Source organism: Phaseolus vulgaris, chromosome 4, assembly GCF_000499845.2.
Source record: "Phaseolus vulgaris cultivar G19833 chromosome 4, P. vulgaris v2.0, whole genome shotgun sequence".
In the NCBI taxonomy this organism is placed as follows: Eukaryota; Viridiplantae; Streptophyta; class Magnoliopsida; order Fabales; family Fabaceae; genus Phaseolus; species Phaseolus vulgaris.
Window position 1 is genome coordinate 33,910,563 of NC_023756.2, and position 13,637 is coordinate 33,924,199.

Consider the following 13,637-nt stretch of genomic DNA (forward strand, 5'->3'; position numbering starts at 1 on the left):
TAAGGTAACGGAATATTTGGGCAAATTTTTCCTAACTTGTAAATTGTTTCCTCCAATCGATATATTTTAAAATTTTTAAAATTGTTCTTTATTCTGAAAAATAAATTTAAAATAGAATTTTATGTTCTGAAATGGAATAGAATAAAATTAGAAAATCAAAATTTTATTATAGAAAAGATATCTATAAAATACAAAATATATATTTTAGAAAAAACAATAAAAAAAACAAAATCTAGAAATGTGTAAAAATTAGAAAAATTATCTGAAAATCCAAATCTAAAAAAATGCTTCTAAAGAAATACAAAATATATTTTGATTCATACCCTCTTTTATTTAAGAATATTTTTGTTATTTCACGTAAAAATTGAATGTAAATTCATATTCATCACCACTAGAAAGGTAATTGTTACGTATTTGAATCTTTATAAATATTTTTCATGCAATGTTATTTTTTAATTTACTCTTATTTATTTTATTTTATTATTTATAGTATTTTTTATTTTGATTTAGTGTAAGGTTTTTTAATATAAAAAATTGTATTTTTCTATTTATATAAAATATGATTTTATTTTTCAATTTTATAATATATATTTAATATTTTAAAAAATTACTTTATTTTCTGTTTTTATTTAATTTGTTGTTGTGTTTATATCAATATATTTTTGTGTATAATTATTATGTTTATGAGTTATAATTTATTTGATAATAATTTATTATAATTTTTTTTTATTGTTGATTACATTATACCTTTGTTGTTATGGTATTTTTTTATTTTTCATTATTACATGATTTTTAATATTAAAAAATAATATTTTTTATTTATATAAAATTTGATTTATTTTTTAATTTATTTTTTAATTTTATTGTACATGTTTAATATTTTAACAAATTACTTGAAGTTCTGTTTTTGTTTAATTTCTTGTATAAATGAATTAAACATATACTAAAAATAAGAACAGTACAATTGTGCTTTTCTCGTGTTAGTCATTTTTTTTTTCTATATTCACTGAAGATATGTGAAATGCTGTTGTATTCTTTATGTGCTAAGCTCAAATTTTTTTTTTCTTTTTCTTTTATGTGAATTTGAACTCGACCGATGGTGATAGAATAGACACGTTAGCGTCTTTATATTTTTATCTTATTTGAAAGTAAATTTTTATTGTATTATTATAAAATTTGACATATCAACCAGATTAATCACATAAATAAATAAAAGTTACAAGTAATGGGAGGTCTAGATCAAAATCCATAAGAAAAAATCCAAGAAAATGATACTTAAATAATTTATACCTATTAATTAAGAATACTAAGAATAAACTTGATTGAAATAATAGAAAAATCTGTCAACAAAAGGATTATCATAAGATGATGATCTCGTAGCTATTGAGAACGAATCAAATCAGATGATTCTATTTCTTATTCTTAATGTTTTCGATCTCGCTTTTGTAAGAACAAGTTATAGAGATTGAGAAAAATAGATCATTCACAATCACTGATGAATGATTCCTCGAAAAGTTAAAGATTAATAATTATTTTAAAAATTCAAAATAGAAAAAATCTGGTCTTATACATACACGTGGAAAGTAATCAAAATAGAAAGAAAAACTCATCATCTTTCTTTTATCTCTTAGGAGTCGTGCGGAATACAAGTCTCATGCACGATTTTGAATGAGAGAAAAAAAGTGAGCAATCCTCTTTTCGACTCATAAGTTATATATGAAACGTAAGTTAATAAAACCACAAGTATTTTGATACTTATGCAATGTGCTAAGCTTAAGCATATAATTAAATATAAATAAAGTTGATATTTTAAATAAAGAAAAATTATATATTCTGATTAAAGTTCTAAGTTTATAGTAGGGTAACTTGCCCGCTATTGTTTTTTCACTTTAGAATGTAGGCATTGTATTGTACAAGTAATTTAGCCCATAAAATTAATTATTTTGCATAATATTATTCTTATATACATTTTTTAAGAAATGTTTATTCATTATTAGATTAAAAGCAACATAAAGTTATCATAAATGATTATAAAAATACAAGTTGTGATATATTCAGATTACGTTTCTCAAATATAGTGGATGAAGCATGTTATTTTATATTAAATATCATAAAGAATTAGTAAACAAATTTTTTCTCTAAAACATTTTGTACGCTTTTTTTTTATTAATTTTGATGTGGATCACTTGGTGTTTTTTTTTTTTTTTTGTACTATATAGCTTAAAAAATAATTCATTTTGCATATCAAATTTTAGAAGGATACATAGAAAGACATGGACTATGAAATACATATGGCATTGGATTGGAGCATGGGTAGCTTGTTATGGAGCATTTGTAACTAAAGGAATGGTTTGGGTTTTAAAGAAATGAAGGTGGATGTCGGAGAAATATTTAGTCTAGTCCAAGTCCAACTATAAACATGGACATAGATGAGGAGGAAGGTAACAAATTTTACTTCTTCACTTTCTGACTGGGTGTTATATTCATTAAACTACCTACACACTTTAAGCTAGCATATATGCTTGTTTAGACGGGTATTGTGTAACGGTGTGTTCAATGTGCAGTAGAGCAGGAATAGGGGAAAGGTTGTTCTTGGGGTTGTGATGGCTGGAAATAAGTCAAGTGATGCAGAAAGAGAAGCACCAACAAAGTACTCCTGCTGTCTGCTGGAAAAAGTAATGTTGGTCTCATTAGTGTAATAAAAGAAAAATGTTTTATTAACACCCTCTGTCACTAACACAGATTTGACACCGTTTGCGTGACATTAATAGACATTGCAGACGAGACATTTGGTGAGGATGTGACATTGACTCTATATTATAATATATGACCCGTAGCACACGCAAAACTGGTTACTCGTGTGTCTGTAAGTGGTTACTTATGTGACGTTTACGGCCACCTACTCTTCAAGAAAAAAAAATCATTTTTTTAATAAGAACCATATATTACATCGGTTAGATGACTTAACCGGTGTAATAACCCTACTAGAACTATCTAGCCACAAGTTCCTCCACATATACTGGCTCACGCAAAACTGGTTACCTATGTGTCTGTAAGTGGTTACCTATGTGACATTTATGGTCACCCACTCTTCATGGAAAAAATAAATTTTTTTTAATAAAAAACATATATTACATCAGTTAGATGACTTAACCGATGTAAAAATCATATATTACATCGGTTAGATAGTTTAACCGATGTAATAATCCTACCAGAGCTGGTTACCCACAGGTTTTGGCACACGCAAACATGGTTACCTGTGTGTCTGTAAGTGGTTATCCATGTAACGTTTATGACCCACCCACTCTTTATAAAAAAAAATCAATTTTTTTTAATATGGATCATATATTACATCGGTTAGATGACTTAATCGATGTAATATGAGTCATTCTGAGTAAGAAAAAGTATATTACATCGATTGTTTTTAAGAACCGATGTAATATATTCTTTTATCCTATTTTGAAGTCCGCTTTGCTCATTCATGCGCAATCTCATTTTATCACGTCATTGTCACGTCCATAACATCAAATGTGTGTCATGTGCAGATATAGTCAATATATCGGAACTCGTAATAAAAACAGGGATGCAAAGTAGCAAGTAGCCTTAGACTCGTACCTACGAGAGTTGAAAAGCGTTACCAAGTCACTTTCAAGATTGTGGTTAGCTGTCACCTCAGTGCAGTAAGTCCCCTAATCTTTATCTATGCCTTACACATTGTATGTGTTGTACACGGCTGGGATTGGTATGTTTGATGTTTGCAGGGTTATTGAAAGGAGCAGAGGCAAGCTGGTGAGGTGCAGTTGCGGGTTCCGCAAAGAAATGCAACAGATGCTGGATGTCCCTAGTGAGTATGGATGTGCAACAGTAGATGGAGCCTCACCTCTCAAAGTTCTTTCCAATGTGCCTTCCTCTCTGGAGAGTAGTAAATCACTCATGGACCGTAGCAACTCCTAGGGCAGAGGGAGAACAAATGTGCTGCCACTGATGAAGGTTATGCAGAAGTTTAGTTGTTTTGAAGGGATTTCTAAGCATCAATATATAGAGGTCTTTAGGGACGGGTTTTGGGAGTGCAAAAGCAAGGAAATGCACAAGTTTGTGGTGATGTAATGGCCTTGTAGTTTAAACTTTATATGAGCTGGAATTTATGCAGTAGTGTTGCATATTTACACTATTAGAAGAAGTGAGGGTGTGCCAAAGAGATTCTGCACTGTTGCTGCATAAACATGTTGTAAAAAGCAGTGAGGTGTGTCAAAGAAGCATAGGATCATACATGTTTACTTTCTTCTGGATTATCACTTAGGTATTATATAAGGTTGAGCCAGATAAAAAAAAACATAAATTTTGAAACACATAGAGTATGTGTGAGAAAATAAATAAAAAAACCAAGAGAAAAATAAGATAAAAATAACTTATATGTTGTTTTGTACGGATCAATTGATAAAGAATTTACATTATTATTTTTATTCATATAATTTATATATATATATATATATATTGTTTTTAGAATATTTTACTCATACAAATTTATAAATCATAATTAAATTAAAGAAGATCTGATTATACAATATTTTATACAAATTTATAATTTAGTTAATTAAATATCCACATCTCAACAATAACTGTGTAGAAAAACTAGCATGGAGAAGATATCCATTATCTCATGTATTTTGTTTTATCCATTGTCTAGCTAGATATCTATTGAAGTTTTTTTATGTTGTGTTATCCACATTGTTGATGAAGAAAAGATTTTGTATTGATCCTTAGAGGCTCTAAGAGGACTTGTTGTATACTCATTAATCATTACTAGTAGAAATTTTGGGTTTTTCCTTCATCAGTTTTCTCATATTAAAATTGTTTTGAATATTATTCTTTTTTTAGTTCTTGATATTTTTCCATAACCTAATATTATTTATACATGGAAGAATTCATCTGAGTTTTTGCTTTCGCTTTCTGTTTTTGTTATCTTCCCAATATTTACTAGCCTATGAACTCTAATCAGTGCAACTTGGACCACCTCCAATAGGTAACCGTTCTTTCGTTTCGTCACTCCCATTTTGTTACGAAGTATTTGGACAAGATCTCAGATGGACTACCTCATTTTACATCTATTAATGATCTAGATTGATGTAAAACAATTATAATGCCATGTGATTAACCAACATAAAATAGGTTCTTTTTTATGTTAGTTATATCTACATCGGTTCTCACAATAATGTAATTTGACCCAAATAATTGATGTAAAAAGATTATTTGGTACTAGTGTTAGCATGTCATAAACATAAATAAGTAAATATAAGATTTGTCCGAAAATTTCTTATGATAAACACAACAATCATAATATTTTTTGAATATATGATGATTTATTTCAGATAAATTATCCCTACAGTCTGATATCGAATCCATAAAGAACAATTCTAAAATCGCAAGGTATAATATTCACTAAATATTAAAAGATGTGCAAAAATTTGTTTATAAAGTTGTTGGTGTCATAAATTTATGTAAGAAATTAAATAAAACAAAGTAAATGATTAAGATAATTCAATTGAGAAAATTAGGATAGAAATCATTCTCACTCGTTTGTATTTTCAATGAATAAAAACATATACCATTCCAACTTGATTGACATTGATACATATGTAAAAGTTATTCATATCGATTCCTCGCATATAAAATTATTAAGATTGTTTCCTAAATATCAATTCCTCAAATATTTATAAAACGTTATTATCATTACGAATAGATGTTATATAAAACAATTAACATTTTAAATATATTCATAGTATTCAAATATGTTAAGCATTATCATTTAGGTCAGATACTTAGAAGTACTTTCCAGTCAAATCTAAGGATTAAAATCATGAATAAAGATTCAAACTTTAAAAATAAAATGACAATATAAATATTATAAGGACAAAAAAAAAATAGTGATGCAATCATAGTTTGCATTGTTGAGTTTTCTTTTTTGTATTTTGGGGTGCAGAATTTGGTGGGATTGGGTAGCTAAAATGAGTGAAAGAAATTGTAAAGTATTGGTGTAACACTACAAAAAAACATATATGTGGTGACAGTACCGTGTACCACCACAGATCTGACCGCCACAAAATATAATGTGACTGTCAATTGAGAATCATTGTAACCGACGCAATATAATACATTGTATAAAGTGACGATTTTAAGCGTGTAATTATGTCAATTATAAATGTCATAATTTTGAAACTAAGTAAACCAATTTCAGTGTAAATAACGACAATTTTAAACACCACTTAATACGGTATAATATGACATTTCTAATAACCATTACAATGGTCATAATCCGAGTATTAAATATTTAATTTTATTTTTAATATTTTTAATAATTTATTCAATTCTATTTTTATAATTGAATTTCATAATATAATTTAGTTTCATAATATAATTAAACTTTATATTATAAATAAATTTCATAACACAATTTAATTTCATAATATAATTAAAACTTTATAATATAATTAAATCATAACACAAATTAATTTCATTATATAATTAAAATTGATAAATATTAATAATTAAATAATAGAAACATATCTATAATCAAAAAATAACTTCATTCATTTATTGAGAGAACAAAATTGATAATATCAAAGTAATCAAAACTACAAGTAATTAATTAAAATGATAACATTAAATTATCAAAGATATCAATTATTCTACAAGTAATTAATTAAAATGATAACATTAAATTATCAAAAATATCAATTATTTCATATTTGAACATATTACAAGTCACATTGTGTCTGAAATAAATAAAAATATATTTAAAAATAATTTTTAATTTTTTAAAAATAAATGAAAACAATACAATAATAAAGACAGAATATCACTAAAAGAAAAAAAGGTTTTAATAGAGGTTATTTAGTGGAGGTTAATATAACCTTAGGAATTGATTTAATTAATGGAGGTTTTTTCTAAAATCTCAACAAAATAACGGAGGTTTTTTAACCTTAGCTAAATTCCAAAGGTTTATTCTAAAACCTCAGTAAAATAACAGAGGTTTTTTTAACCTTTATTAATTTCCAAAGGTTTATTATAAAACCTCCGCAAAATAACGAAGGTTTTTTTAACCTTCGTTAATTTCCAAAGGTTTATTTTAAAACCTCCACAAAATAACGAAGGTTTTTTTAACCTTTGTTAATTTACAAAGGTTTATTTTAAAACCTCCATAAAATAACAAAGATTTTTTTAACCTTCGTTAATTTCCAAAGGTTTATTTTAAAACCTTCGTTAAATTCTAAATATTTATTCTAAAATCTCATCAAAATAATAAAGTTTTTTAATTTTTTTTAAGTGTCAAAAGTTTATTGTAAAACATCAATAAAATATTTTATATTTTCTCAATTTTTAATAAATAGATATAATTAAATTTTTTAGTGAGTTTAGCCTAAACTGGTATATATATTTAAATATGCTTTGAACTTAGGTCTTAGAGGTTGATTCATTAATTGAAGTTAGAAGGCACTTCATTAATTGAAATTATTATTCAATTCTTAAAGATTGTTTTTATGAATTTCAATAAGTAAAAATAAGTTGTTTGTGAAGTGACATTAACTTATCACATATATACATCATTATAATTTATTTTTTGGTTACATTTGCAGTATCAAATTTTGAAGAATCAGACACGGGAAACTATTCATTATAATAATATTAATAATAATATTTATAATAATATTTATAATAATATTAATAAAAATATTTATAATAATATTTATAATAATATTTATAATAATATTAATAATAATATTAATAATAATATTAATAATAATAATAGTAATAATATTAATAATATGAATAATATTAATAAATATGAATAATATTAATAATATGAATATAATATTAATTATAATAATAATATTAATAATAATGTGAATATAATATTAATATGTATAAATTATGTTAATAATAATAAGTAAAATAAAAGTGATAATATGACCAAAGAACTTCTGTGGTCTAGTGGTTAACCCTTTCCTCCTTACTAGAAGGACTTGGGTCCGAATCCTGGTTGATGTGTGCTTGGATTTTTATTTTCCGGAGGTTTGAAACCTATGGTAAAATTTCAAATTTGATTGAAGCGTATAATAAAGTACACGTGTGTAAAGTCATATAATAAATTCATCTTAGGGCCATGTATTACATAATCCTTTGATTGAAGCATTATTAATACAAGACTGCATAAGCCATTGCATCAACCACTCTCCTCAGAAACCAACAACTGATGGAGAATTGGGTTTGGTTGAACCAAAGTACACTTCTAAACTATAATAATTAATAAATAAATGTCAAAAATAGACACATAAACACACCAACAAATTATAAAGTACATCTCAATTCATCATACTTCATCAAATAGATGTCACATGCTTCTAAAGGGTGAACTGTACAATTGTAATAAAATTATATTCTTGAACAAAATTCAATTTTGGAATTTATTTCTTCTATTTCTGACCAGAACCTTACACCACAATTTTAAAATTGATGTATGCTCACAGGACGAGATGGTCAAGAAAGGCGTTGGTGAATGGTAATTTGTTGGCTCCAGAAGCTATCAGGAACAATGTTATCGAAATTGGAAGCGTGACGTTAAGATTATTAGCGTTAAACTAGAAATGAGATTGGAGTTGGTGAAAGGAGAAGGTACTGGAAGAAGTGATTTTGGCCTCGGCATTAGCGGCCACCCACTCTCCCGTCTCCCTCATTTTCTTCTGCACTCTCCCTTGCATGGCTTGCCCCCGAAACAAGTCCATCACCGTTGCATGTTGGAACCTCTGTTCATCAAAATCAACCACGTTTTCAACAGCAAGTCAAACACTATTCGGCCAAGATTGAGAGAAGAGAGAAACCTACGGTAGAGGAAGGGGTTCGGTGTCTCTGAAGCTTCCAGCCCCGACTATGCGTTGCATCTGCATAACGGAGGGTTTTGGAGGCTCATTCGGAACCTTGTTTCTGTGCGGAAAACCCTAAACTCAACACTTCACACCAAAAAATGAAATTTGAGATTTCAATTTCCGTTCACAAAAAAATGAATTGGGTTACTCACCAGTAAGAATGAGATTGCGTGCCTCTCCCGCAGCCAAATCAACCACCTTACATAACAGGTTGCCAGTCTTCAGGGGTTTCCTGGCATCTTCCATTACTTTCGATGACAACGCGCCAAGCCGAAAAACTGTACTCTCATAAATCAAAGTCCTTTCCCCTTTTAGTTGTTTCTCTTCCGATTGGGAGATGGGAGGGTTTGGGAAACGAAAGTCAACAAGTGGCTTTAGGGGAGGAGTACGGGAAACTAAAAGTCTGAGAGAACTGAAACAATAAGAGTGAGAATGCCAACGAGAAGAGGGGTTTTCGGTGAGAGTAAGAAGAAGGGTTTGAGATGAGACTTTGAACGGATGTGAAGGGCAGGGTTGCGGTGAGAAGCGGTCATCAGAAGACAATACGTAATGGGGGAAGGTTGTATATTTTCAAAAAAGGGAAATAAAAAAAAACTTTAGGGAAAGAAGAAAGTTACATAGTGAACAAAACGCGGGAAAATTTTTATTTTAATAAAAATAATGGTTGTTCTATATGCCACATTTCTAAGGAAAATTAAGGCATTTACGAAGTTATCGTATTATATAGTTAATTGGACATGTTTTTAATAATCGTCATATTATAATTGCTATTATATACAATTTTTTTTTTAGTGTATTGAGAATGATAGTGAAGCTTAAGAGAGGTTAGACCAATTCCTAAGAGATTCTTTGCTAAAACATTTAGAAATAAGACTAGTAAAGAGTGAGCTAAGACACTGTTTGTTTCCGGGTGTGATCAAGGAAAAGGGAGGGGCGAGCGGGTAGAGTTCCGGTTTGGATTCGTGTATTTGAAGGTGTGGGTGCGGATGAGAGAGCAAGGTGGAAAGTTTTTTTCCTCTTCACAAAATTGAGAAGATTTGGGAGGATTAGATGTGGCAAAGAGGACACAAATAACATTTTACTTTCGTACCCTTTAAACACTCTCGGCACATGTGAATGAGTTTACGTTGTGTTACACTGGTGCAGTTCTGCATGAGCCAATGACTTTTCTTCTTTATTACATTGTTCGGTGTTATCAATTGCAGAAGAATCTTGACCAAAAACTTATTTTGACAAAAAAACTGTAGACCTCGTGAATGTGAAAGAGAACTTGTGTTTGTCATAAATGAAATTATGTTTGATAGTTATGTTTGTTATGCTCTTGTGCCCAGAACGAACGAGAGAGAAGTGGTTTGAGCAAGAGAAAACTCATTGATTTGAGGAAGGAGAGCGCACTGATTTGTCTTCATTTTTTCGAATTTTCCAGAATCGATTTTCCTATTTTTGTACATGGTGCATAATCGATTTTACATTTTCAAATGATGCAAAATCGATTTTCAATAGAAGTGATTTAGGAGAACCGATTATGTGGCTTTTAAAGGTAGAAGGATAATAGATTCTCCTTTATGTGAGAAAAATGTTTGATTCTATTATGTTTTTTTTATTTTTCCATATTAAATCTTGGGTCTCTTGAATCATCTTGGATGTGCTTCTTTGCTTCTATTCATCACACGGTTTCTTCTTCTTCTTTTTGGTGCTTCTTCTTTCTTTACCCTTCAAGTAAGTTTTCAATTTTTGTTTTCTAAATAAATTTAGAGTTTTTTTTTATTATGTGCTTTTTTAATTTTTAAAAATGTATTTACATTTTTTTTTCTATATATTTACTATTTTTATATTTAATACATATATTTATATTCTTTTATATATGTTTATTGTTTAGTTTATTTTTGTTTACGGTTTTTAATGAATGTAGTTATTTTCTTTAGTATTGTGTTTATGGTTTTTGATTTTTCTGAATGTATTTATTTTTCTTTATTATTATTATTATTATTATGTGTTTATTGGTTTTACCATTTTTATTATTATGTTTATTGAGTAGTTTTTTATTTTATGATTTGACTGTTTTTATTTTTTATATTATTATGTGTTTAATGTTTTTAAATTTATTATTATTATTTGTTATTATGTGTTTTTTTTTGTTTATTATTTTTAATTTTAATAATTGGTGTTTACAAATTTTTTTAGGTATTTACTTGTTTATTTTTTATGTGTTTATCATTTTTAATTGTTATAAATGAATTTAAATTTCTTGATGTGTTTATTGTTTTTATTTTTTATAAATTTATTTATATGTTCTTCTTATTTGTTTACTGTTTTTATATTTTTTATTATTTTGTATCTACTGTTTAGTTTTTTATTCTATATTTTTATTGTTTTTAATTTTTATAAATATTTATATATATATATATATATATATATATACTTTGTTATAATATCTTTATTGTTTTTATTTATTTTTATTAACAAGATACTGTTTAATTTTTTTTTATATGTTTACTGTTTTTTATCTTAATAATTGTATTTGCATTCTTTTTTAGATTTTTACTGTGTTGTTTATTTTTTTTACGTAAGTACTGTTTTTAATTTTCATAAATATATTTAGACTTTTATTTGTTTTTTAATTGTATTTAATTTTTTTTTTCTTAAGTTTGTACTGTTTTGTTTACTTTTTTTACGTGACAGTTGTTTTTAATTTTTATAAATGTATTTAATTTTTTTTTATTTTTTTATTATGTGTTTACTGTTTTTAACTTTTATAAATGTATTTAAATTTTTTTATTATGTTTTTACAATTTTTTTATTTTTATAAATGTATTTATATTTTTTATATTATGTGTTTACTTTTTTTACATTTTTTATTATTTGTTTAATATTTTTATATTTTTTATTATTTTGTCTTTACTGTTTAATTATTTATTTTATGTATTTACTGTTTTTAATTTTTACAAATATATTTATATTTTTTTATTATGTGTTTGTTGTGTTTACTGTTTTTATATTTTTTTATTATTATATGTTTACTTTTTTAAATTTTTTTTATTATGTGTTTACTGTTTTTATAATTTATTATTATTATGTGTTTACTATTTTTATATTTTTTATTATTATGTGTTTACTGTTTTGAATTCTTATAAATTTATTTAGAACTATAACTAAGTTTTTAATTTGATTTTAATTTTGTTAAATACGCAGTGTTACTATGTATTATAATTAAATTCACATCATTATGATTTTAAATTAATTTAGAATTAGTTATAAAATAAATTGTTTAGTAATAATGGTATTAATTATGTATAGATTTAATTATAAGGATTAAAGTACATCTTATCCCTACTAGTATCGTCAAATAACCATAATCATAATCCTTAGCCTAATCCTAATGCTATTCCAGTAACTTCAACTTAAAGTGGTTAGAGTTATTTGTAACATAAACTATTTCACGTGTATCCATAAACTATTTTATGGTTGTCAATGACAAGGTCAAGATTACATGGATAACAAGAACAATTAGAAACTACTTTGGGACGACGAAGACATGCAAGAATTTGAGGATACAATTGTAATTTATAATGATCTTGGTCATGCGAACATGAATCTACTTTCAAAAATACAAGAACAATTGAAAAGAAATACTCAACTTGCATCAGTGATGATCCTTTGCATCATTGCTTTTGGTTTGAATTTGTTGCGTATGTTAAGTGATACAACGAACTCTATTACTGAGTTTGAACCAAGAAAAAAGCGTCACAGACAAGAATTAATGGAGTATTTGGTGCACACCAAACGTTCTCGTGACATTATTCGCATGAGACCAAAAACATTCATTCAATTATGTGAACAGATTAGGGCAACCGAAGTTGTTAAGGATGCATATCGTTCAACAGTTGAAGAACAAGTTGCTAAATTTCTTCATATTATTAGACATAACATCAAGAATCGAAGTGTTTCATTTTTTTTCCATCGGTCTGGAGAAATAGTTTCTTGTCACCTTCACAATGTATTAACTGCAATTTTGATGTTGGAAGGACAGTTCATAAAACAAGCAGATGGTATTGATGTCCAACCCCAAATCTTACAGAACAACCGATTTTTCCCATACTTTAAGGTTTGTTTATTACAAATTTCCTTTACAATTGTCATAATGTCTTTTGTATTTGTATTTTTAAGACTTGAAATTTTGGTTACCATTAGGATTGTTTAGGGGCCATTGATGGCATTCATGTACGTGTGAAGGTCCCACGTGCTGATGCACCTCGTTTTCGAGGAAGAAAAGATTGGTCAACTCAAAACGTATTCGCAACTTGTGATTTGGATATGAAATTCACGTATGTTCTAGCCAGGTGGGAAAGAATAACCTCAGATTCGAGGATATTGAAGAAGGCTTTCATAGGAGAGGATCCTTTGGTTATTCCGGAAGGTAAGTTTAAGGTGTTTGAGAATTCATAACAATAGATACGAAGGTCATAATATACATAACTAATGGATGTTTCCTAGGAATATTTGTAGGAAAATACTATCTTGGCGATGCAGGTTTTATGTTAAAACTACAAATATTAACACCTTATTGTGGGGTTAGATACCACTTGAAAGAGTATTATCAAAGAAGACCACAGGATGTGAGAGAATTGTTTAATCATTGTCATTCGTCACTTAGAAATGTAATTGAAAGGACATTTGGTGTCATGAAATTTTTTTCCCAATTATAGCTAGTGGGAT

At 27.3% G+C, this 13,637-nt stretch overlaps 1 protein-coding gene across 1 annotated transcript; it reads right to left on the reverse strand.

Moving 5' to 3' along the window:
* Positions 1 to 8,366: 8,366 nt before the first annotated feature.
* LOC137838713 (uncharacterized) lies at positions 8,367 to 9,167 on the reverse strand. Its single transcript, XM_068647943.1, has 4 exons — positions 9,096 to 9,167; positions 8,881 to 8,993; positions 8,745 to 8,799; positions 8,367 to 8,636 (listed from the first exon to the last, which is right to left on the reverse strand). Exons 1-4 carry the CDS (start codon positions 9,165 to 9,167, stop codon positions 8,520 to 8,522), a joined length of 357 nt encoding a protein of 118 aa, XP_068504044.1. The 3' UTR covers positions 8,367 to 8,519.
* Positions 9,168 to 13,637: the final 4,470 nt, after the last annotated feature.

What these genes read in the sequence shown, in the direction of transcription:
- LOC137838713 (XM_068647943.1), bottom strand. Translation starts at nt 9,167, where the DNA reads ATGGAAGATGCCAGGAAACCCCTGAAGACTGGCAACCTGTTATGTAAG. An exon ending in TTGATTTGGCTGCGGGAGAG is followed by an intron (nt 8,994 to 9,095) that starts GCACGCAATCTC and finishes TGTTGAGTTTAG; the next exon opens with GGTTTTCCGCACAGAAACAA. An exon ending in ACCGAACCCCTTCCTCTACC is followed by an intron (nt 8,800 to 8,880) that starts GTAGGTTTCTCT and finishes TGATGAACAGAG; the next exon opens with GTTCCAACATGCAACGGTGA.